The 25,128-nt window shown below is 45.1% G+C and overlaps 1 protein-coding gene across 1 annotated transcript in view; it reads left to right on the top strand.

The window, feature by feature from the left end:
• Positions 1-25,128, top strand: part of LOC144893542 (fibroblast growth factor 14-like) — a 203,370-nt gene that overhangs the window by 21,076 nt on the left and 157,166 nt on the right. Inside the window, exon 2 of the mRNA XM_078784036.1 lies at positions 1,366-1,476. Coding sequence (XP_078640162.1) covers positions 1,366-1,476 — 111 coding nt within the window. The remainder of the gene's footprint in view (positions 1-1,365; positions 1,477-25,128) is intronic.

Here is a 25,128-nt window from a genome sequence, read left to right on the forward strand (position 1 = left end):
TGTTTCTGAGTTAAGTATGATGACGTTCAGGAAGAAGAAGAAGAAGAAGCCTTACCACCAACTTCGACCGCTTCCAGAATTGTTTGATTATTTGTGTTCAAATGTCTGGTAATTGTTTTGTATTTATATATGTGAATGTGTACTTGTATATAACAGTCATTAATCAAAAAGGCTTAGGTACTATCAAGCGATCTTTTAATAAATCCAAAAAACGAACTTTTGCCTAAGACACTCCGAAGCACTCACTGATGAACCTCTGAAAGTTTGACGAAGATCCGTTTCTGCCATCTCTGGGAAAAAATGGTGACACACACACAGACAGACAGACCAACGGCTTTCTTATGTATGTATATAAGAAAGTATGTATGTATATAAGAAATATATATATATATATTTCCACTTGAGGGGATTTAACATACTATGCTTTTCGGGCATCAAATGCATAACAACGAAATATTTAATTCACTTATCTCAAAATGCTGAGGATTTTTATACAGATCTTGAATTTTGAATAAATATCTGGATGCAAATTATACATAGTCTGACTTGCAGATTGATAAATAACAGTATACATGAAATCCTATCAAGTACTGTACCTGGCACATAAAATGTTCATTCTGTATGGTGTCAAATAAAGTGCAATAAACATCCGTTACATGAATATCAACAATTTTGTGAGCAACATTAGAGCAAAAACATTATGCGGGTGTTTTTACATCCAGAACAAGCGTTTATCCATATTTTGTGACACATACGAGCCTCGATTTAGGATACAAAAAGTCATAATGAATAAATAAATAATCTTCACAAAAATAGATGGTGAACACTCTATCCCTTACTCAGAACACAATTGCTTACTTTTGCAAACAATTTATTTGTTGCTTTTGTCTGATTGTGAACAGAAAACGTCAGCAATATTTCCCCTTGTGAGGCTATACCTTGTGATTCTCTTATTATTGAAGTGGCTGAGACAAGCTTGCAATAAGTGCTCATCAAATGTTTCATGCTAGAATGCTGACTGTCAAAGCTAGCAGTCTTCTTTCATCATTTTCATCAATACAAACTGGAAACACAATCAAATCCATGTCCTCAGGATGCCTAACTAGTGCCACAGACAACACAGACACCTCTTACCAACGAAACGACAGCAGACATTTTTGCCACTATCACTCCACAATACAACTGAGCATAACTTGGCGGAGAGGATTGAAACCTGTGTGAGGAAACGCTTTAACAACTGTGCCACAATAACATGATAATCCCAGCAATCTGACAGAACTAAAGCGGAAATGCCTCCCTTGCTCACAATAAAGGGCCACTTGCTTGACTGCTTAACTCCTGCTATTTGCGGCCTGTGCCTTTCAGAGCTCCAGCTGAAAGGCATCGTCACGCGACTGCACTGCAGGCAAGGTTACTATCTGGAGGTGAACTCGGACGGAACGATTGGAGGAACGGCCGATGAAGGAAGCCTTTTTTGTGAGTATCTTAAAGGAACCTCCTTTTAGAGGCCGTTTTCCCCCCGCAGAGCAGGGGTTGGCCTTTTTCGGGCACCTTGGTCCCCCCCGCAGAGCAGGGGTTGGCCTTTTTCGGGCACCTTGGTCCCCCCCGCAGAGCAGGGGTTGGCCTTTTTCGGGCACCTTAGTCCCCCCCGCAGAGCAGGGGTTGGCCTTTTTCGGGCACCTTGGTCCCCCCCGCAGAGCAGGGGTTGGCCTTTTTCGGGCACCTTGGTCCCCCCCCCCCCCCGCAGAGCAGGGGTTGGCCTTTTTCGGGCACCTTGGTCCCCTTTTTGAAGTGATGTTTTATGGCCGGATGCCCTTCCTACCACCAACCCTGTTGGTCGCCTCTTGCGACACACAGGGAATTATCAGTGAACTGGTACTCAATTTGCCGACATCGGAAGGATGACAGGCTGAGTCAACCCCCCTGGCGTTAATTCAGCGATCGACTGGGATTCGAACCCAGGATCCCAGGATCCCAAGCCATCACCCTAACCGCTAAGCCAACACCAGGCTTTTGAGTATCTTAAAGGAACATTGTAAAGGTGCACTTTCATTTTTGAGTCATAGCTTGAAGCCATTAAACGCAAGCTGAGGCCGCCTGGTTTAGTGCATTAGACCCTTTAATGACCACTTTTAATGAGTGAGCAAAGTTCACATTATCATTCTTGTCTCTTTGTCCTTATAACGGTCGTTACATTTTATTTGCTAGGTTCTAAGTCACAATCACCAGGGCTTGCTTTTGCTCCTTTTTTCCCTCAACTGAGTGCTTGGTGATGATTTGTAAATATCTTTTAATTCTGGCTTTCGCTTATTTAAACTGGCATTTGCTTGATTTCTCCTGTGAGATTTACGATTTCTGCTTTGCCTTAATAAATTCTGGTACGGGTGTTCAATGTATGAGAAATGCAATGACTTGAATGAGATGTTCGAGCTTCATGATGTCATGAAATCAATATCTTTCACAAGCACACACAAAGCCCTAATACTACTGTATGATAACACTCATGCAAAGGAATCAGAGTTAATTTGTTATACCAAATAAACAGTTAGTCATTCATTCTGACTTGTGTGACAGATTTACAGGAAATTTCATGCTGCACTTTTAAATTGATTAAAAGAAATTCCGTGAAAATGATTTCCTCAAGGTTATTTTTCTGTTTGAGACACGCAGAGGCACTCACGCCATATTAAATGAATAACAAGGTCATTAAGACATAGTTTATGTAGGATGAGTAAGGAATTCATGTGGTTTGAAAGTGACTCACATATTCTTAGGGTTCTTTATTTATTTTAGGTCGCAGTAATCAAGGGCTCATGGGAGATGTGTGTGTGTGTGTGTGTGTGTGTGTGTGTGTGTGTGTGTGTGTGTGTGTGTGTGTGTGTGTGTGTGTGTGTGTGTGTGTGTGTGTGTGTGTATGTGTATATATATATATATATATATATATATATATATATATATATATCAGGGGCGGATCCGGGAATTTCAAGACCAGGGTGGTGGGGTGCAGGAGACATAAGCGCTGGGGAGGGGTGGGGGTTAAGAGGGGGGGGGGTCTGTGGGTCCTCCCCCAGAATTTTTTTTAAAATTGATCGTCAGAAACGGCATTTCGTGCGTTCTTGGAAATTTCTGCAGTTCCTTGCGTTCTTCCCTGGTCCAACAGTTCAACAGAATCGCGATGACTGGTGGTCAGATGGAGGAACTGATGAAACGACTTGCCCAGCTGTTCGTTCTGCTATAAATTGATGAATTTTGCGTGTGTGTGTGTGTGTGTGTGTGTGTGTGTGTGTGTGTGTGTGTGTGTGTGTGTGTCTGTGGTGTGCATGCGTGCAGCATGTTTTTTGTGTAGTTCTACTGGAGCTTTCTGATATGGAATTTCTGATTTGTGTAGTTCTCGCGAAATGATTGTTATCATCTCCTGAGTTAATTCGGCTAATTAACTACAAAGAATCCAGAAGAATTCCCATGTTTCTAAACGCACGCCATGTTAAGGTGTATAGAGCAACTTAATAGGTGCTGGTCAAAGCCCGGCACCGCCATGCGCCGAGGTTGTGAAGCTCAAGGCAGGTGGTTCTCCCCACAAAAGAGATCAGATAGGACAGCGGAATGTGAATTGTTTTATTAATCGTAAATTATGCTATTTTGGAATAGACGGCGCTTGTGTTTCCGAATGAAAATGTCACACACATCATATATATGGAGATATGGTGAAGTCATGGTGTATGTTCATGAGGGCCAGAGATGCCATCCGACTTTCTCCCATGGAATATCTTAGGTAGGTCTTCAGACGACGCAGGCAAGAAAATGAGCGTTCGGCCTCACAGGAGCCTACAGGGAGGGTGCATCCAATATGGAGTAGGACTTTGATGGATGGAAATTCGTCTCCATCTACTGCGCAGAAACAATCCATGAATGTGCTTGGAAGCTTCTTGTTGGGCTTCCTTCTCCAAAACATCTGCCAGTCTCTAAGCTCATTTATCAGTCCTGCGGGATGTTCCATGTCGTTTTCCCAACGCAACAGCTTCTGATGTCGGGCTGGAATGTCGCAGGTATCGGCGATTATTGCAGATGGCATCAGCAGAAACAGATCACTACCTTCCCGATTTTCAGTACAGAATCGGGTGTCCATTTCCTGGCTGAGGTGGTCGAGAAATGGAATGGACATGTTTCTGAGGTAGAACAGCAAGGGAGTATTGGCGGCAGTGTTTGGACGGTGGATTTGTCGTTTTACAACTCTCGGCATTGTGACGTCACCTCCTACAGATCCTATCATGGCCTTAGCGTGATCGAACCAAAGAGAGAATTCAGTTTCAGCATTTGACCGTAGTTGAGTGAGCGTCCTTCTTGTCGTCAATCATAGAGTATGCCTCCAGCACATCCATGCCGTTGCGTTGCAGAGGGGAGGGGGGGGGGTGCGCACACCCTGCACCCTCCTCCTGGATCGAAGGGGGGGCGCACCCCCTGCACTCCCCCTCCCCTGGATCCGCCACTATATATACATGTCAAAAGATTTGCAGCTCAGGATTCATATTGAAAAGGATAGCACACTGAGCAGTAAGATAATTTTAAAATTATAATTTATTAATAGCCTGACGTTTCGAGAAAATACTATTTCTCTTCCTCAGAGGCTTTGAGTGTTGTGTTAACCGTTAAGTTCGTTGGGGGCGGTTCACGTCATGGATTGGTCCGAGTCCTTGCCAATCACAGGGCTTCCCTGCATTCAAATGACGGCCGTTTTTGACGTTGTAATTGAATGTGTCGTGCTTTGTATGTGGGATGTAAGTCGATGTGTCGGTTGATGGAGTTTTTATCAGAGTACCAGGCCTCGATAATCTCGCGGTTCACCTCAAAGATCCTGTGTCAAGGATCGTGGTCTGATTCCATGAGAATGTGTGTTGGTGTGTGTATGTGTATCGCAACCAATGACAACCTGTCTTGTCGTCTTACAGCACGTTGGTGTTCAGTTAGTCTTGTGGTTACGCGTTTGGATGTTTGACCCACATAATTGACCCACATCATTGGCCCACATAATTGCCCCCCCCCCCCTCGACGCCCCTGGACTCGTATTGCAATGCAGTTATAGCGATTTAAGCTGTTTTTAGGACGATTTAAGATTTGCAGTGCTGTAAACTTTACACTTCGCAGGGAGCCACAGGCCTGTCACCAAGCCAGAGGAAGCGCCAAAAGAGAAAAGAAGTGAAGAAACCACCCAGAACCCACCCAGAGCCTAAATTGTCCTTTCCAGAGCTATCTGTACTTGCGCGATTGAATCCACCAGAATTGCTCCAGCAGGCATCTTACCGTGCCAATCTTCGTGACGCAGTAGATTAAAGTTAAACATAAGGGCGATACCCTTGGGAGCTCACCTGGTAGAATATACAGTACACTGCACTGACTAAAGGTATTTTAAACCAATTTCAGTGGTTGCTAGAAGACAGGGCAGCATGTAGAATCATACTTACATAATCATAAGACTTTAAACAAACAGACAGACAAACAAAAAACTATTTTAGGGGGCAATGCCCCCCCCCCCCACCCCGTATACATCCTCAGACCTCAATTTTTCTAATGCTTTGAACAAACATTGGTAAATCATGGGTGATTAAGGTTGTGGTGAAGCTTCATTGAAATTGTGTATGTAGTTTCAGAGAAAAGAGCAAATACCTACTTTGGGGGGGGGGGGGGGGGTGGTGCATGCCCTCCCCTCCGATACCACAAACAAACTTTCGTCACAACATAACAAATATCATTTGTGCCGAATTTGGTCGTAATCCCATCAGCAGTTTAGGAGAAGAAGTTTCAAGTGTTTACGGATGGACAGATGGACGGACTGACTGACAGACAGATGGACGACGTGCCATCACATCAAAAGCAACAGAAAGATCATCCTGCACCAATCTTTGTGACGCATTATATTAAAGTTAAAGAGCTGTTGGTGTGTGTGGAGGAGTATGTGTACGTATGATGGATTATGCCCTGCCAATGTACGTAACGCGGTAGATTAAAGTTAAAATAGCAACAGACGGATCATACCATGCTGACCTTCATTGTCGTAGTAGATTAAAGTTAAAAAAGCAACAGACGGATCATACCGAGATGGGGAGGATTAGAGTTGTGGAAGAAACGCACCAAAGGAACACTCAGTTTCCATCATTAGCTTGCATACATACAGTCATATGAAAAAGTAAGTACACCCCATGTAAAGTTTTGACTTTTTCAACATATTTCAACATACAGCTATTTGATCTTCATTTCAACAAGATTGATAGATAAAGGTGATATAATATAACAAATATCATGAAACATTTACATTTTGTAGTGATAGCCTGGTGTTGGGCTAGCGGCTAGGGTGCCAGCTTAGGATCCTAGGATCCTGGGTTTGAATCCCGGTCGATCGCTGAATTAACGCCAGGGGGGTTGACTCAGCCTGTCATCCTTCCGAGGTCGGCAAATTGAGTACCAGTTCACTGGTAATTCCCTGTTTGTCGTAAAAAGGCGACAAAAAGGGTTGGCGTCAGGAAGGGCATCCGGCCGTAAAACATTGCTTCAAAAAGGGGACCAAAAAAAAAAAACAACAACCACGGTCCCCGAAAAAAGGCCAGCCCCCGCTTACGGGGAAAAATGGCCTCTAAAGGTGGTTTATTTACATTTTGTAGTCCATTGTATAATTTAAATAAACATAAATGCAAATTTCGCATGTGGAAAAAGTAAGTACACCCCGACATTTATCACTCCTTCAAATACCTAAAATTAGAATCAGGTGCACCAGCTCAGGTGGAAATGATTATAACATCGTCAGAGAGGATCTTGGAGTAACCTGTCTTATTTAAACCTCAGACATTTAGTTTGGTTTGCTCTTTGTTGTTGAAGTGTGCGGCGTCACCATGCCTAGATCAAAAGAGCTCTCTGAGGCCTTCAGAAAGAAGGTTATAGATGCCTACGAGTCTGGGAAGGGATTTAAAAAGATCTCCAAACAATTTGAAATCAATCATTTGACTGTCCGGAAGATCATCTACAAGTGGAGAAGATTCCAAACAACTGCCAACTTGCTCAGGCCCGGCCGCCCCACCAAGTTCAGCCCAAGAGCAGACCACAAGATGCTGAAAGAAGCCTCTAAGAACCCCCAGAATGTCATCACAGGACCTACAGGTAGGTCTTGCAACTGTTGATGTCAAAGTGAACGAGTCTACCATTAGAAATAGGCTGCACAAATTTGATCTACATGGGAGGTGTGCCAGGAGGAAACCTTTGCTGTCCAGAAAGAACATCAGGGCAAGACTAAAGTTTGCCAATGAACACCCAGGCAAAGACCAGCACTTCTGGAACAATGTGCTCTGGACAGATGAGTCAAAGGTAGAGCTATTTGGCCACAGTACCAGAAGACATGTTTGGCGAAAACCAAAAACAGCATTTGACCACAAGAACGTGATACCAACTGTAAAGCATGGTGGTGGAAATATTATGGTTTGGCGCAGCTTTGCTGCATCAGGGCCTGGGCATCTCACCATCATATAATCCACTATGAATTCTTCATTGTACCAGAGGGTGCTTGAGGATAATGTGAGGCCATCTGTCGGAAAGTTGAAGCTCAACCGAAGGTGGACCTTGCAACATGACAATGACCCTAAACATACCAGTAAATCCACCAAGGAATGGCTGAAAAGAACGAAATGGAGGGTTCTGGAATGGCCAAGTCAAAGCCCGGATCTAAATCCCATCGAGATGTTGTGGGGGGATTTGAAACGAGCTGTGCATGCAAGAAACCCCTCAAACATCGCACAACTGAAATAATTCTGCATGGAGGAGTGGGCAAAAATTTCTCCCAGTCGATGTCAGAGACTGGTAGACAGTTATAAGAAATGCCAACTTTATGTTGTTTCTGCCAAAGGGGGAAATACCACCTATTAGAGCCAGGGGTGTACTTACTTTTTCCACATGCGAAATTTGCATTTATGTTTATTTAAATTATACAATGGACTACAAAATGTAAATGTTTCATGATATTTGTTATATTATATCACCTTTATCTGTCAATATTGTTGAAATGAAGATCAAATAGCTGTATGTTTAAATATGTTGAAAAAGTCAAAACTTTACATGGGGTGTACTTACTTTTTCACGTGACTGTATGATCTTCACAATATATATTACTCGATCGTGGCAGTGTGTGAGCAACATAGTCACTCGAGGTCTGAACACGGAAGTGTTATAATAAACCTGTGTAAAGCAATCTTTTTAAATAAAATGCCCACATGTAAACACTATTTATAATTAAATTTGTGTTGTTGACAACAAATAACTATAGTGTATACAACCCCAACAAACGATCTTCACAATGCTTATTACTCGTTCGCTCCTGGGAAAAAAAACCCAGGCTGTATATTAGCACAATATCCGATCGAGGCCTGAAGTCCAATTATCTGATTTTAATATTTTTTTAATTATTCAATTTTTTTTATTTATCCAAACATAGCCCTCAATCTTCCTCTGGATGAAAGAAGAGGCCATGCAAAGTTTGGTTGCATTGGTTCCAGTAGGGTCCGAATGCATAAATGAACACACACACACAAACAAATAAACAAACAAACAAACGTTCTTTTTTATATATTGGATAAAGTACCTACTAGTTGACTGTGTACAATTTCACATTCAATAACAGTCATGAATCTTTTTAACAACATCACTGAGATACAAAACTGACAGATTCAAAATAGCCATTTTGTAATACTTCCTCTTCTTCCTCTTCTTCTTCTTCTTCTTCTTTGCAGACAGTCTAGACTCTAGATTCTTCAGACTCTGCTATTCATATCCTGACTTCTTCTTCCTCCTCTTCCTCTTCTTCTTCTTTGCAGACAGTCTAGATCAAAATTGGTTTAAGCTCAGGACTTACATGATTAAACAAGCTACTACATTGTATCGTGGAAAGACCATGACTACTCATGATATTCACAACTTAAAATGATCCCACGAAAAGTAAGCATAGCTGCATCACTATGCACAGTAGTCAGAAGGGAAATGTGGGCGGGCGGCACCACGCTTGTCAGTCAGCCTTGTGGGGGAGGGGCCATGGCAACACGGGCGAATCATATCTAAATGGGTGTGGTTAATGTTGTGATATTATGTAGTCCAGCAGTAGCTTCGTGTATGCGTGGTAACAAATGCTAATCGCATTATTGATGGTCTGCTCTTTTTATTAATTCCTTGCGATCTGGTATTGTCGGTGTAAGGGTGGGTCAGTGCTTGTGTTCATTCTTGTTTTTGTTTCTCCGGGACATGAACATGGCTGGGTTTGTGTCCTGGTTGGACATGGTGACATGTGAGTTGCGTGATTGGTGGAGTTTCCGTTGGGTGTTGTACTTGTGTGGGCATGGTGTTGGGGGTCGTGCATTGTTGTTTTTGCTCTCATTGACAAGCTGTTTGCACCATCCAGTTTCTGCCATTCGTATAAGAGTGTCTTGTCTGGATATATCCATGGTCTCCACAGTTAGATCACCCCATCAGCTCTTGACATGCCATCCCTCCAAAATCAATCTGTCATTTGTGAGACGTCGTGTCGAGGAATCAGCTCCACATATTTTAAGTTATCACTCTGTCAGGGCATCACAAATTCAAGAATGTTGTACACACGCACAGTCAAAATTTAAAGAATACAACAGTTTGCTCAGAAATCTCAGTATATAGGCAGTAGCTCTCATTAGCATTTTCTAACTGGAAAAGGTTATTGCAGTCAATTGCATTTTGTTCAGCTACCACAGACACAGACATTTTGGTGAGCTCTACTTTGCACCATTCCCTTTCAAGTTCTGCCTCGCCAGGTATTGATTTGTCCTTTGGTCAGTCTTCTTCCAGGGAGTGAAGGAAATCAGGTGAAGACTTCCATTTAAATATATATATACAGTCACGTGAAAAAGTAAGTACACCCCATGTAAAGTTTTGACTTTTTCAACATATTTCAACGTACAGCTATTTGATCTTCATTTCAACAATATTGATAGATAAAGGTGATATAATATAACAAATATCATGAAACATTTACATTTTGTCGTCCATTGTATAATTTAAATAAACATAAATGCAAATTTCGCATGTGGAAAAGGTAAGTACACCCCTACATTTAGCACGACTTCAAATACCTAAAATTAGAATCAGGTGCACCAGCTCAGGTGAAAATGATTAGAACATCGTTAGAGAGGATCTTGGAGGAACCTGTCTCATTGAAACCTCAGACATTTCGTTTGGTTTGCTCTTTGTTGTTGAAGTGTGCGGCGTCACCATGCCTCGATCAAAAGAGCTCCCTGAGGCCTTCAGAAAGAAGGTTATAGATGCCTACGAGTCTGGGAAGGGATTTAAAAAGATCTCCAAACAATTTGAAATCAATCATTCGACTGTCCGGAAGATCATCTACAAGTGGAGAAGATTCCAAACAACTGCCAACTTGATCAGGCCAGGCCGCCCCAGCAAGTTCAGCCAAGAGCAGACCGCAAGATGCTGAAAGAAGTCTCTAGGAACCACAGAATGTCATCACGGGACCTACAGGTAGCTCTTGCCACTGTTGATGTCAAAGTGCACGAGTCTGCCATGAGAAACAGGCTGCACAAATTTGATCTACATGGGAGATGTGCCAGTCGGAAACCTTTGCTGTCCAGAAAGAACATCAGGGCAAGACTAAAGTTTGCCAATGAACATCTAGACAAAGACCAGCACTTCTGGAACAATGTGCTCTGGACAGATGAGTCAAAGGTAGAGCTATTTGGCCACAGTACCAGAAGACATGTTTGGCGAAAACCAAAGACAGCATTTGACCACAAGAACCTGATACCAACTGTAAAGCATGGTAGTGGAAATATTATGGTTTGGGGCAGCTTTGCTGCATCAGGGCCTGGGCAGCTCACCATCATATAATCCACTATGAATTCTTCATTGTACCAGAGGGTGCTTGAGGATTATGTGAGGCCATCTGTCGGAAAGTTTAAGCTCAACCGAAGGTGGACCTTGCAACATGACAATGACCCTAAACTTACTTACTCACTTGCTGCATCGAGCTTGCTCGGCATTCCATGACACGTTTAGGGTATGACCCTAAACATACCAGGAAATCCACCAACGAATGGCTGAAAAGAAAGAAATGGAGAGTTCTGGAATGGTCAGGTCAAAGCCCATATCTAAATCCCATCGAGATGTTGTGGGGGGGATTTGAAACGAGCTGTGCATGCAAGAAACCCCTCAAACATCGCACAGCTGAAAGAATTCTGCATGGAGGAGTGGGCAAAAATTTATCCCAGTCGATGTCAGAGACTTGTAGACAGTTATAAGAAACGCCTACTTGATGTTGTTTCTGCCAAAGGGGGCAATACCACCTATTGGAGCCAAGGGTGTACTTACTTTTTCCACATGCGAAATTTGCATTTATGTTTATTTAAATTATACAATGCACTACAAAATGTAAATGTTTCATGATATTTGTTATATTATATCACCTTCATCTATCAATATTGTTGAAATGAAGATCAAATAGCTGTATGTTGAAAAAGTCAATACTTTACATGGGGTGTACTTGCTATTTCACGTGACTGTATATATATATGTGTATATATATATATATATATATATATATATATATATATATATATATATATATGTATGTATGTATGTATGTATGTATGTATGTGTGCATATATATGCGTGGGTGTGTGTGTGTATGTTTGTGTATATATATATATATATATATATATATATATATATATATATATATATATATATATATATATATATATATATACATACATACACAAACAAATCGTAACGCAACAGCATACACTAAATCACATAATACAGGGTGTCTCAAAATACATGGAACCCATTAACATGATAATAATTTATTACTCAGACAAGAAACTCCAAAAAAGATTACATTTCCTGGAAGCTGATATGATAACAATAAAAAAACTGAAGATTTGAGGTCTCTAGCTCAAAGGATACATTTATTAGAGCACATGTTCCAAATGACCGCCTTTGCGCCTTAGACACACTTGAAGCCGACGAGCGAAGTTGTCAATCACCCTGACACACTCTTCCTTCCTGATGGCACGAATCTTCTGGGTGATGGCCACTTTCAGTTCAGAAATGGATTGAGGACGATTCACATACACGTGGTCCTTCTAGAACCCCCAGAGATAAAAATCTGGGGGGTTCAGATCGGGTGAATGCGGAGACCACTCGGGTTCGCGGCGCCTGCTGATCAGCCGATCAGGGAATCGGTGGTCCAGCCACTCCATCGTGATGTTGGCTGGATGTGGAGTTGCCCCATCTTGTTTGAACCATTGCACATCTCGATTCACGCCACGACGTCTCCCAAGTCCCCTCCAGAACTTGTTGAGCACCACAATGTAACGCTCCTTTGTGACAGTGACTGCCTCCTCGTCTGCGTCTTCACACCAAAACGGTCCGATTTTGCCATGTTTTGAGATGGCCACCCAGGCCGTGCATTTCACAGAGTGCAAGGGCCTCTGAAGCACCTCGTCTGGGGCTTGTGTGCCCCAGAACACATTGTTCTTGCTATTGACATGCCCACAGAGCAAGAAGTGTGCTTCGTCGCTGAACCAAACATCATCAAGAAAGTCAGGATCCTCTTCGATCTTGTTCTCGAACCACCTGCACATCACAACACGTTTTGCCATGTCAGCTGGTGTGAGTTTATGCTTGATCTGGATCTGGTATGGGTACAGCTGAAGATCCTTGATCAAGATTATTTGCACTGACGCACGGAAAGACCCAGCTCTTGGCTACGTCTTCGGATGGACTTTTTCGGACTCCTTCCGACAGAATGTCTCACCGCATTCACATTGTCAGGAGATCTTGCAGTTAGCTTCCTGCCAGAACTGGGTGTTTCTGCCTTCTTGTTGAGGTTGTTTACTGATCCAGTGGCTTGAAATTTGTGTGCCCAACGATAAATTTGGTTTTTCTGGGGATAGTTGTTGAAGTTGAACTTCCTGCGAAATTTTGCTTGCACCGTTATGAATGATTTCGTCTCCAAATAAGTAGTGACGCAAAATATTTTTTCCTCCTTTGTCCAAGGCATTTTGATTGATAATTATTAGTTGTTATGGTCTCCTCTCTTCAAATCTGAAAAAAAGAACAAGAACATTAATATTGGCAGAATTATTAGCAGTGACATGGGTTCCATGTATTTTGAGACACCCTGTACTACAGCTACAGAAGGCAAATATTCACACTACAGCATACAATGACATTCTAGATGATTGTGTGGTTCCAACTTTGTGGCAACAGTTTGGGAAAGGCCCTTTCCTGTTTCAGCATGACAATGCCCCCATGCACAAAGCGAGGTCCATACATAAATGGTTTGTCAAGATCGGTGTGGAAGAACTTGACTGGCCTGCACAGAGGCCTGATCTCAACCCCACCAAAGACGTTTGGGATGAATTGGAAAACCGTCTGCAAGCCAGGCCTAATCGCCCAACATCAGTGCCTGACCTCACTAATGCTCTTGTTGCTGAATGGAAGCAAATGCCTGCAGCAATGTTCCAACATCTAGTGGAAAGCCTTCCAATAAGAGTGGAGGCTGTTATAGCAGCAAAGGGGGGGACCAACTCCATATTAACGCCAATGATTTTGGAATGAGATGTTCGACGAGCACATACGTGTGTGATGTTTGGGTGTCCACATATTTTTTTGCCATGTAGTGTGTATGTATGTATATATATATATATATATATATATATATATATATATATATATATATATATATATATATATATATATATATATATATATTATATATATACTGAAACGCAAAAGAAACTTACCACCTTTGAAACCTTTAAATATCAACAATAACACTGCGTGTAGTAAATGTGTGAACTTATTTGGGGACATTAGTGTCCTCACTGTCAGACAAAATGGTCACGGATGGTCACTTGAACCTTCAATGGTCACTTCATAGCACAGCTGTTGAACAGCCGTTTTGACTGTCAGTGATTAGCCAAGGGGTACGGGATGATTTTAATGAGCTGCACGTGATGTCTTGATATTGGCTTTAAAAAGGCCAGTGCAAAATGGGCATTTCAATCAACATGCCACGATTGTCAAGGGATCAACGGCAGCGTGCCCTGGGCATATGCTGCAAGGCGGACTGAGCTACCTGCCACACACGCTATTGAAAGGGGACTGACATTGCACCCTGTGCTGTTCTGTACTGTAGAACAAACTGATGAGATGGTGTATCTTGGTCAAAAACCTGACATGTCATCAATAAAATGCCAATGTTTCAATGAGCAATTGTTGGTTTGTACGGTAGCTCAGTCCGCCTTGCAGCATGCCCAGGGCACGCTGCCGTTGATCCCTTGACAATCGTGGCATGTTGATTGAAATGCCCATTTTGCACTGGCCTTTTTAAAGCCAATATCAAGACATCACGTGCAGCTCATTAAAATCATCCCGTACCCCTTGGCTAATCACTGACAGTAAAAACGGCTGTTCAACAGCTGTGCTATGAAGTGACCATTGAAGGTTCAAGTGACCATCCGTGACCGTTTTGTCTGACAGTGAGGACACTAATGTCCACAAATAAGTTCACACATTTACTACACGCAGTGTTATTGTTGATATTTAAAGGTTTCAAAGGTGGTAAGTTTCTTTTGTGTTTCAGTATATATATATATATACACAAAGAATTAAGTTAAGCACCCCTACACAACGAATTAAGGTAAGCACCCCCTAATATATATTCTTTGTGTATATGTATACATTGGCATATATTCTAAGGTATGTGAGATCAAATAATGATTGGTATGACATTAGCAATTATCCATTGATGAAATTGAGTGATCAAAGTGAAAAAAAGTGATTGGTTGAGTCAGTGATCCGATCACGTGGGTCCTACACACGTTATTGACGCAAAGATCGCTAGAGGTCTTCTCAGAACAATGACTGTACGTTAGAAAACATAAACGTCATCCACACTGTCCGTGATGGACCTATAGCTCCATACTTAAATTGAGGTGAAAATATGCCTAAAATTCCCAAAAAATTTCACCTTAAATTATTCAGAATAAAATATTGAAAACGGCATGATTGTTATGTTTTTATGTGACCATAATATCACTTCTCCAGAAAATATAGCAATATCATGGGTATATTACACTGTTTTGACGACAACAAACTTGTAATGTGCGAGGTTGTAAAAAAACGGGGGGGGGGGGGGTGCTTAACTTAATTCTTTGTGTATATATATATATATATATATATATATATATATTGTTACGGATACGGGGGACGGCTCTCCCATTAGCAAGGGGTGATTAGCCCCTTGTCCTGTTAAGCTGGCCATCTCCCCAGTCCTGGTACTTGTAACGCTATCCCGTGGGATGGAACGGATCAGGGTTATGGGTCCAGGGTCTATCCCGAATACCTTTATCCGTCCCTCCACAGACTAGGGAGACAAGTACCGCTCGAACCCCGGTTTGGATGGTCTAGTTAGTTGCCGAGCGGTCTTTAGCAACCCGACGTTCGAGCCATTACCAATCACTAACCCGATTCTCAAACGTTGGCCGAATCGCGCCACGTACACTCAATATTGAAACCACTAAAGCGACCGAACGAGAATGAAGAAGAAGAAGAAGTACGGAGGAATAACAGGCTTTATTAATTATTTACACAAGCCAAAACAAAGAGAGCAGTCAAGGTTATATACAGAAAATGGAAGGAGCAGGAAACACAGTGAAATCATTAGCTTACCTATACAAGCTTAATTAATAAACCCCAGGACAACCTTAAAGACAGACGGACGATCACACTTACACGGGGAAATGCAGGCAGGAATGAATGGCTTGGAGATGGGTGGCTTTGAGAGGCAAGGAAGGTTCAGCGGGTACTGGGCACGGTCGGGCCAGAAGGCACCGCCGTCAAGAAGCCGAGCCGCGGTCGTTGGTCCCAAACTGCGCGGGCGAAGTTCCTTTCTCCGTACTGCTGCCTCGTGTGCTCCTTGCGTTGCCTCGGTCCGTTTTTCCTGCAGCGCAGCACGTCTCACGGTGGCTTGGTCACCCCTGCTCATCTCCTGGACTCAGAACTCATCTCTCCTCTCAGCTCATCTGCCTCTCGGGAGCGTCGCGCTGCGGGTTATATAGGCCCCGCCCTTCAACCTTTGCGAACCTCCCCAAAGTGTTCTCTCTCCGCCCTCTCAAGCCAAACCCCTCGTTCTGGGTTGGATGAGCGGGGCCGACTTACTCCTCCCCTCTATGACGAGGTGGAGACCCGCCTTTCTTCTTCGTCGTTACCTCGTGCGTAATGGAGTCAAATGCAGCAAAGTGGACGGGAGATGAAAATGCAGCAAAGTGCCTAAAGAGTCAATTGCAGCAAACCTGGCAATTGGAAGCTGCCATGGGGCGTCGGAGGGGCCTACTCTTATTTAATTCGGTGCAATGAAGAGTCAACCTATTGGGAAACACATCCTTAGCCTACATAGAATAAGGGACTAACTATTTAAAAGGATATATGGTGTCCTGTGTGTAGGTTTATGGAATTAACTAAGAGGACGAGCTTCGACCTTTCTTTACATTACGAGGGTCAGTTACACACAACAAAACCATAAATTCTCACATTCTTTACACTTTCTCAAATTCGTAACACTGCACCCTCCTTCCTTCAGGCCCGTGCTCGGGCCTATAAAACTTTAACTTAATGTGACACGGAGGTGTAATTCCCTCTACAATTAACCTGACCCTGAGTGTGACAATTTTAAAACACAAATAAATATGTCCCCCTGCTGCATTGCACCCTGCCTAACAGATTTGCGCCCACAGGATAACCGAATTACGGAATTGTTTTCAAGCTATACATTTACGGTGGGGAGCATTATTTACAGTGACGTTATTTCTTATTTACAACGCAACCCAGGACCTGTGTTTTTTTTTTCTCTTTAGGGAAACAAAGAGAAGGAAATTCCTGTTGGGAGGGAGGAGACAGCACGCATTGCATCGATGCACCAGTACCAATAACACCAAAGCACCCAAAGCACCCAAAAGCACCAACCAGTGCACAGTCATTACTGTTTGTAATAAACACACAAAAATAAAACAACTGGTGGTGGTCTTCTCCTTCTCTGCTGGGCCGATGTTCTTCCCGATGTCTTCTGGCTTCATGCGGCCTACTTGGAAATATAAAAAGCACAAACCATGTCCATTTTTATTTAGGGCCACAGCGGCCATCTAAGGGTGGTCCACCTATTTGGCATAGGTGCCACCTTACCGAGGTCTGCAAGCAAGATTCCCTGGCCACTATGGCCGGTCTCCAACAGAGGTGCCCTGCCACAGAACCTGGGGTCCATCAAGTGGTACTTGGCCGCAGAACAGCGGTCCATAAAGTGGTACATCAATGCAATGCATGCGGGTTGCGAGGGTCCTGGCACACAAGACGACCTCCGCACGCTCCCCTCAACGCCCAGTGGTGCACAGTCCTCGAGTGGGAGACAAAGGGGGGAAAAGACAGGTGAGCGAGGGGTAAGGTCACAAGGGTACACATCAAACAAGGCAATGCAAGGCGAAGTGCGTACGGAGAGCGAAGTGAGAAAAGCTCGTCCCTACCGTACGTCACCCCCCCTGTCACCTACTCTACCCTTGCCCTTACCCCATATTTACAACAATCTACACATTTACCAATTCGTCACTACGTCACGTCTTCCCCATATTTCCCCTACACCAAATTCGTCTTCACAATCGCACTAACCAAAATTTGCCATCACCAATTCATCATCAATCCTCATAAGGAGGGAGAGATGGAACATCAGCACAATGTCACACCCACGTCATGATGTGTCTCACAAATCCAAAACATTTGCACAACAAAAATAATCAAAACAAACCATGGCATAGTGTGGAGTACCATCGTTACCTCAGGTGAGTGGATGCAGATGGTGCAAGGAGATTTCAAACCTAACTATCTTCTAAATGACATTAACACACTTTACACTACCTGGGGTCTTTCCCTGCCAATCCATTGGCCAACTTACACTATGGGTTCTAAAAACCAATTCCCATTGACCAAACTGTGGTGCTTCTCAATTTGGGGTCTCACTCCCCCGATTCATCTCCCGGTGCCCTTGCACAATTTCCGGGCTGAGTCGTGTAGCTCTCCCAGCAGGTCTACCCACCTGCACACCTCCACCACTGTAGTTGCCTCCGAGCTTACCTGCTCCTCACCTAACCTATCTAATTGGGGAAGGCCCCTCCTGGCTCTGTCACCCCTTGGTGCCCTCTGGCACTGGGCTACCCGGGTCCGTCCTCCGGATCCTCGGGCCCCATCCACAACAACTCTACCGGCTCCCAGAGCCCACCTGTGGCCTCACCTGGCCGACATCCTCACAGTGGTGGTGTGCCCATTTAACTACACACACACTAACAGGCTACACGCCCACCCATTTCCACGACACTAATGCACCCATCACTACACTCCTGTGCAACTACCCGCACCACAGATGCCAATATCCAACCACAATTTACCTGTACCCTCTACCTAACACTTACACTACCCTCCCCGGGTATTCGTGATGGGGTACATCCTCCTTTCCCCCATCCATACCTTCGCACCATCCACTCCACTCCACAGTTTCCACCATACTCACTCCACGACCATCCATTCCAATACTCCATATACTCCAGACCATTTATTCCATACACCTGTTCTCCATTCACCTTTTGTTGCACACCTGTGCAATCACACCTGGTGCCACCTGCACCCTCCTTCCTTCCTGGACCATTTGGTCAGCACAACTCACATCACTGTCACTCACTCATACACTGCTCCATCCACCTGATCAGTTGCACACCTGTGCAATCACACCTTTTAACCACACACACGGCATCATCTCAACTACCTGTTGCCCTGCTAAATTAGTGCTCCCCGTATTCCCTTTAAACTAAGCACATACCACGTCATTATAATCCAAACTAATCTACCTGCGTCCCCACTACAGGTATCATTGTCACTACCTAATCTTACCGTTACCTAAGGTCATCTTCTCTAGGTCCCTACACACAATATCCTAACCCTCCCGGGCTAGTTTTCACTGCCATAAACCCCATAAATCTATTGCTCCTTTGCCCCCGCTGTGAGAGATGGCAGAGTTGCCATCCCACCACATCGGGCATCTTCCACTACCAATTTTGCACACCAAATTCCAGCTAATTAAAAATTTGCCAATCACTACCAATTGTCCGCCAATCATCACTCTGCCAATCCTTTGCCAATCATCAAATTTTGCTTTTTTCAATTTCGGGTCCAAAACACTATCCTCATCATACGTCTACTCACTTGAGCCTCTCGGTGCGCCAATTCATCTCCAAAGCTCGGCTTCGTAAAGCCGAGCAATGAATGCGGGTTGCTTGGTGCCGGCGGCTGGATACGTCCGGCATTCGGTGCAGGGACGGGGGCTTACCCGGGCCGAGATCCCATGCACCATCTCGGCACGGAGCCGTCCAATGGCCCGATTTCGACCTGCCGGAACGCCTCAACAAAAAGGGGTCGCCATGACGACCCTTCCTACCGGGCTGCCCGCTCCGTCTAGTGGAGCACGGACGCGGCCGTTCAAAGCGCGGCCCGGCGTGGATCCCGCACGGCGGTTCTTTCGAAACCGCCGCGGGTCCCCGCGGCACGCAAAGCTGCCCGGCGCGCACCGAGGGCCCGATTCGGCTATACGTCGCTCTAACCGCTAACCCGGTTGGCGTCGATGCTCCACTTGCATGCTGACACCCCGCAGCCCGTTCCTTGCTCATACATCCAGCCGTTCCCATGCTCTTTGTCATTGCACCTTCCCTGACACACCCAGGTACACTAATTCCGCTTACAGACTTGGTCACACACCTGACCATCGCACACCTTTGCACACACTCGTCGTTCGCACACCTCACCAACACACCTCTTCACGCCCCCTCCTCGGTCACCTCCTCTGTGACAACCACAGGTGTGCTCTCACTTGCACAGCCAATCACGTGCCTCACTACCAATTCCAGTGTGCATTCCCATACGCGCTCTACCATTCCAGGTGCGCATCCTTCCATTCCAGGTGTACATCCTCTCTCACCTGCCACAACCAACTCACGCTCTGTGTCACTCTCACTAATTTTACCACCACACTCGGTCGCGCATTCACCCTTACTCTTGCCAGTGCACTCTTTGCTCATGCACCCGTCCGTTACACACCTTTCTCGTGCATCCTCTTGCGCACACTCTCCCGTTACACCCTCCGCAACACTCACCACAGGTGTGCACTCTTTCGTTACATCCTCTGTAACACTCACCACAGGTGTGCACTCTTTCGTTACATCCTCTGTAACACTCCCCACTACGCGCTTCCATGTGCTCCCTCACACACGCGCTACGACCAACTCACTCTCGACAGCACACTCACTCCTCGGCGCGCACTTTTTCCTCACACACCCCAGAGTCGGACATTCTCACACACCTCCTCTTTCCATACACTCCGGACCAGTCATACATCTCACCATTGATCCCTCACGAACACCCGGGTCTACACCACCCCCCAAGCCGACTGAATCTCCCCTCCCATCATATCCATTTCCGAATATATCGCCACTCACCTTGGCACCTCGTCTCCGCACCTCCTTCGCCACCTGCAAACTCTTTATTTGGTTAACGAGCACACCATCACGATTTGAGCACCGACCTTGTACATATTCCATCACCTCCTCCTTTATCTCCCTCTTAGTTTCCCTCCGTCTCTTCTTAATTTCACTCACCCCCTCTTCCACTTCCTCTAACTTTTGCTTCACCTCTTTTATTTCCCGGTGCGTCTCTTCAATTTCGTCCTCTAAGGCCACCTTGACAGTTTCTATGTGCATCCTCACCTCCCGGTCCTTCGTCTCCATTGCCTCCGTCACCTTGTCCAACCTCGTTGTCAGTCCCTCACGTACCATCTGACATTCCCTCTTCGTCGCTATCAAGTCGCCTTTTAGTTCTTTTTGTGTCGCCTTTAACCCTCCTAGTACCGCAGTGTTCCTTTGTACCTGCTCCACTAACTCCGTCTGTCCCACCGTCAGCTGTTCCACCTCCTGCGTCAGGTCCTCTATGCCCCCTTGTAACTTTTCCGTCCCATTTCTCACCTCTTTCTCCATACGCTTCTCACCTCGCTTTACCTCCTCGCGTACCTCCGAGACCTCCTCGCTTACACTTCGTCTTATTTCCTCCTTCATTTCTCCCATCTCTTTGGTAGATGCCGCCCTCATCTGTCCCAATTCATCCCTCTGAGCATCCAGTTTACCTTCTAACCCGATTTTCACCTCCTCTATCTGGTTCCCCATCCGTTTGATTTCCTGGGCGGATTGCTCCCCTATTGCCCGCAATTTGTCTTCCATCCTATTTTCTAGCCCCGTTAACCCATTCTTCACCTCTTTAATCCCGTTGTCTAACCCCTCAAATTTATTGTCCAACCCCTCAAATTTATTGTCTAACCCCGCAAATTTATTGTCTAACCGTTCACCGGTACCCCTCGCTTCGTCCTTCATTGCTCCCATTTGGCCCCCCATTTGTCCCATTTTGGCTTCTAGCCCCATATTCGCCATTAGTATGGCTGCATTAATCTGCGCCATGAGGTCCCGCACATCAATTCCCCCTATTTGCGCAGCGGGCGCGGCTACCCCGCGCTCGTGCGAGCTGCCACTTTGTGCGTCTGATACCACGTGCGCGAGGGCGCCATTTTGTGCACCTGAAACCCCCTCAACCACATTACCATTGTTCTCCTCCTTCATTTCTTCCCTGTGGTCCTGGGTTACCCCTAACCCCTCTTCTAGTTCACCCACCTGCATCCGATCACCTTGATTGTCCATGGCACGATTTCCAAATTTAGGATTTTATAAAACAATTTTGGGCGCTCTTAATTTTTGACCAAATTTTTTTTTTTGAAGTTATTAAAAATTTGGTTCGGACCTCAAATCTCACTCCCAGACACCAATTGTTACGGCCAATAGTACAATTGGTGTCCCAAAATTTGGGCTAAATAAATTTAGTCCCAGGTTCGAATCCCAACTCCTGACTACCAATTGTTACGGATACGGGGGACGGCTCTCCCGTTAGCAAGGGGTGATTAGCCCCTTGTCCTGTTAAGCTGGCCGTCTCCCCGGTCCTGGTACTTGTAATGCTATCCCGCAGGATGGAACGGATCAGGGTTATGGGTCCAGGGTCTATCCCGAATACCTTTATCCGTCCCTCCGCAGACTAGGGAGACAAGTACCGCTCGAACCCCGGTTTGGACGGTCTAGTTAGTTGCCGAGCGGTCTTTAGCAACCCGACGTTCGAGCCATTACCAATCACTAACCCGATTCTCAAACGTTGGCCGAATCGCGCCACGTACACTCAATATTGAAACCACTAAAGCGACCGAACGAGAATGAAGAAGAAGAAGAAGTACGGAGGAATAACAGGCTTTATTAATTATTTACACAAGCCAAAGCAAAGAGAGCAGTCAAGGTTATATACAGAAAATGGAAGGAGCAGGAACACAGTGAAATCATTAGCTTACCTATACAAGCTTAATTAATAAACCCCAGGACAACGTTAAAGACAGACGGACGATCACACTTACACGGGGAAATGCAGGCAGGAATGAATGGCTTGGAGATGGGTGGCTTTGAGAGGCAAGGAAGGTTCAGTGGGTACTGGGCACGGTCGGGCCAGAAGGCACCGCCCTCAAGAAGCCGAGCCGCGGTCGTTGGTCCCAAACTGCGCGGGCGAAGTTCCTTTCTCCGTACTGCTGCCTCGCGTGCTCCTTGCGTTGCCTCGGTCCGTTTTTCCTGCAGCGCGGCACGTCTCACGGCGGCTTGGTCACACCTGCTCATCTCCTGGACTCAGAACTCATCTCTCCTCTCAGCTCATCTGCCTCTCGGGAGCGTCGCGCTGCGGGTTATATAGGCCCCGCCCTTCAACCTTTGCGAACCTCCCCCAAGTGTTCTCTCTCCGCCCTCTCAAGCCAAACCCCTCGTTCTGGGTTGGATGAGCGGGGCCGACTTACTCCTCCCCTCTATGACGAGGTGGAGACCCGCCTTTCTTCTTCGTCGTTACCTCGTGCGTAATGGAGTCAAATGCAGCAAAGTGGACGGGAGATGAAAATGCAGCAAAGTGCCTAAAGAGTCAATTGCAGCAAACCTGGCAATTGGAAGCTGCCATGGGGTATCGGAGGGGCCTACTCTTATTTAATTCGGTGCAATGAAGAGTCAACCTATTGGAAAACACATCCTTAGCCTACATAGAATAAGGGACTAACTATTTAAAAGGATATATGGTGTCCTGTGTGTAGGTTTATGGAATTAACTAAGAGGACGAGCTTCGACCTTTCTTTACATTACGAGGGTCAGTTACACACAACAAAACCATAATTCTCACATTCTTTACACTTTCTCAAATTCGTAACAATATATATATATATATATATATATATATATATATATATATATATATATATATATATATATATATATATATATATATATATATATATATATATATATATATATATATATTGTTGCGGTTTTGAGAACCCACACTTGTAAATATAACATCATTAAAGGTTAAAGGTTGCACCCCATAGATAGGCCACAAGCAACACGTACGTCACCATAGGACGTCAGTTATTTTATAGAATGTGTTTAGATATACCTCTCCCATCTCCCCCCAAGTCCTCCCGATGTGTCTGCTCTCAAATGATGTGTTTGTGTCCTTCCCCCTCTCTCCCCATCTTGTCTGCCGCTCCCCTTGTTTTTTGTGTTTTGTGTCGGTTTGACTTTTTGTGTGATTAATGTTAGCTCTTTCACGAGCCTCGATTTTGTATACGAAAAAAAAAGAAAAAAAAAAAGATAAGGCCATTCCCAATAGTTGCATCTGCGTTGTGTAAAACAAATAAGAGTAGGCCCTTTTGTTCATTTTGGCAGCCCCCCTCCAAGCGACGCCATTAAGCGCTCTCCAGTCTGTGCCCCATCGGCCCTCCCAATTTGTTACGCTCCTTGGCCAACAGCCTTCGCTGCCCTTGGGCTCGCTCAACCCAGCCAAAAGCCACGAGGTGAGGCCTGAACAGGGGGTGGAGCGCGAGGATGGAGGTGCGGCCACGTCAACCAGCCATCAAGGCGGAGCCGGTACGCCATCACCAGCCAACCAGGGCTGAGGGGAGTTTGCCTGACTGGGCGTGGCTTGGGCTTCCAGAGCATTCGCTGGCTTGGTTTATAAAAGCGTGCACGCAAAGCCCTTAAGGAGGACTTACTTATGAAGCAGCGCTCATTAAAGAGGACTCGAGAGTATATGCGCTTTACCCAGAGGAGGACTGCCTGAGCTCGCTCGCATTAAAGAGGACTTGTTGGAAGGTTGGCTTATTGAGGACACTCATAAAGGACTCGTTGGAGAGCACGCTAAAGAACTCGCGTTATGAGCTTTGATTGAGGTGGCTGCTTTGGGAGGACGTGTGTGAAAAGCGCTACGTGTAACAGCCAGTATACCAGCCTTTCCCCGTCACGATAATTGTCCGCCACGCGCTTACGCTACGCGGAGAGCTGTCTGCCGTCCACTTTCATCGCCTGGTACGGGTCGAGGACCTGAGCCGGACCGGAGCCTGATCACCATCGCCGGACCTTCCACCCTACCATCTGCATCCCCGCATGAGTCTGAAGTCTGAGACCGAATCTGAGAGCGAGCGGGCCCGAGTCCAGGGAATAAGTTAAGACTGTGGTTAAAACTGCCCTGTGTACTTTTCCTTCCTCTTTCTTTCTTGTACATTCCTTTCGTTTCCTCTTCTTGTACAAATTGTAATAAATTACTTGTTCTTTCTGGTTTCCTCTTAATCCGATCGTATCAGTCTTTTCTCCATTGGGTAAACGTGGCACGATCCCAACCGTGATAATCGGGTTAGCCATTGTTAAAAGCTTGGATCGTGGATTGCTATCCGCTCGGCAATATTCCATCAATATCCGTGATTCGGGCAGGAGTTATTCCCTTGCTTCACGGTCGGTGGTAGTACTTAGGTAATCTATCTATAATTCCAGCAATCTCTGTGTGTGTGTGTGTGTGTGTGTGTGTGTGTGTGTGTGTCTGTGTGTCTGTGTGTGTGTTTGTTTGTTTGTC

Source organism: Myxine glutinosa, chromosome 1, assembly GCF_964187855.1.
Source record: "Myxine glutinosa chromosome 1, kmMyxGlut1.1, whole genome shotgun sequence".
NCBI classification, from domain to species: Eukaryota; Metazoa; Chordata; class Myxini; order Myxiniformes; family Myxinidae; genus Myxine; species Myxine glutinosa.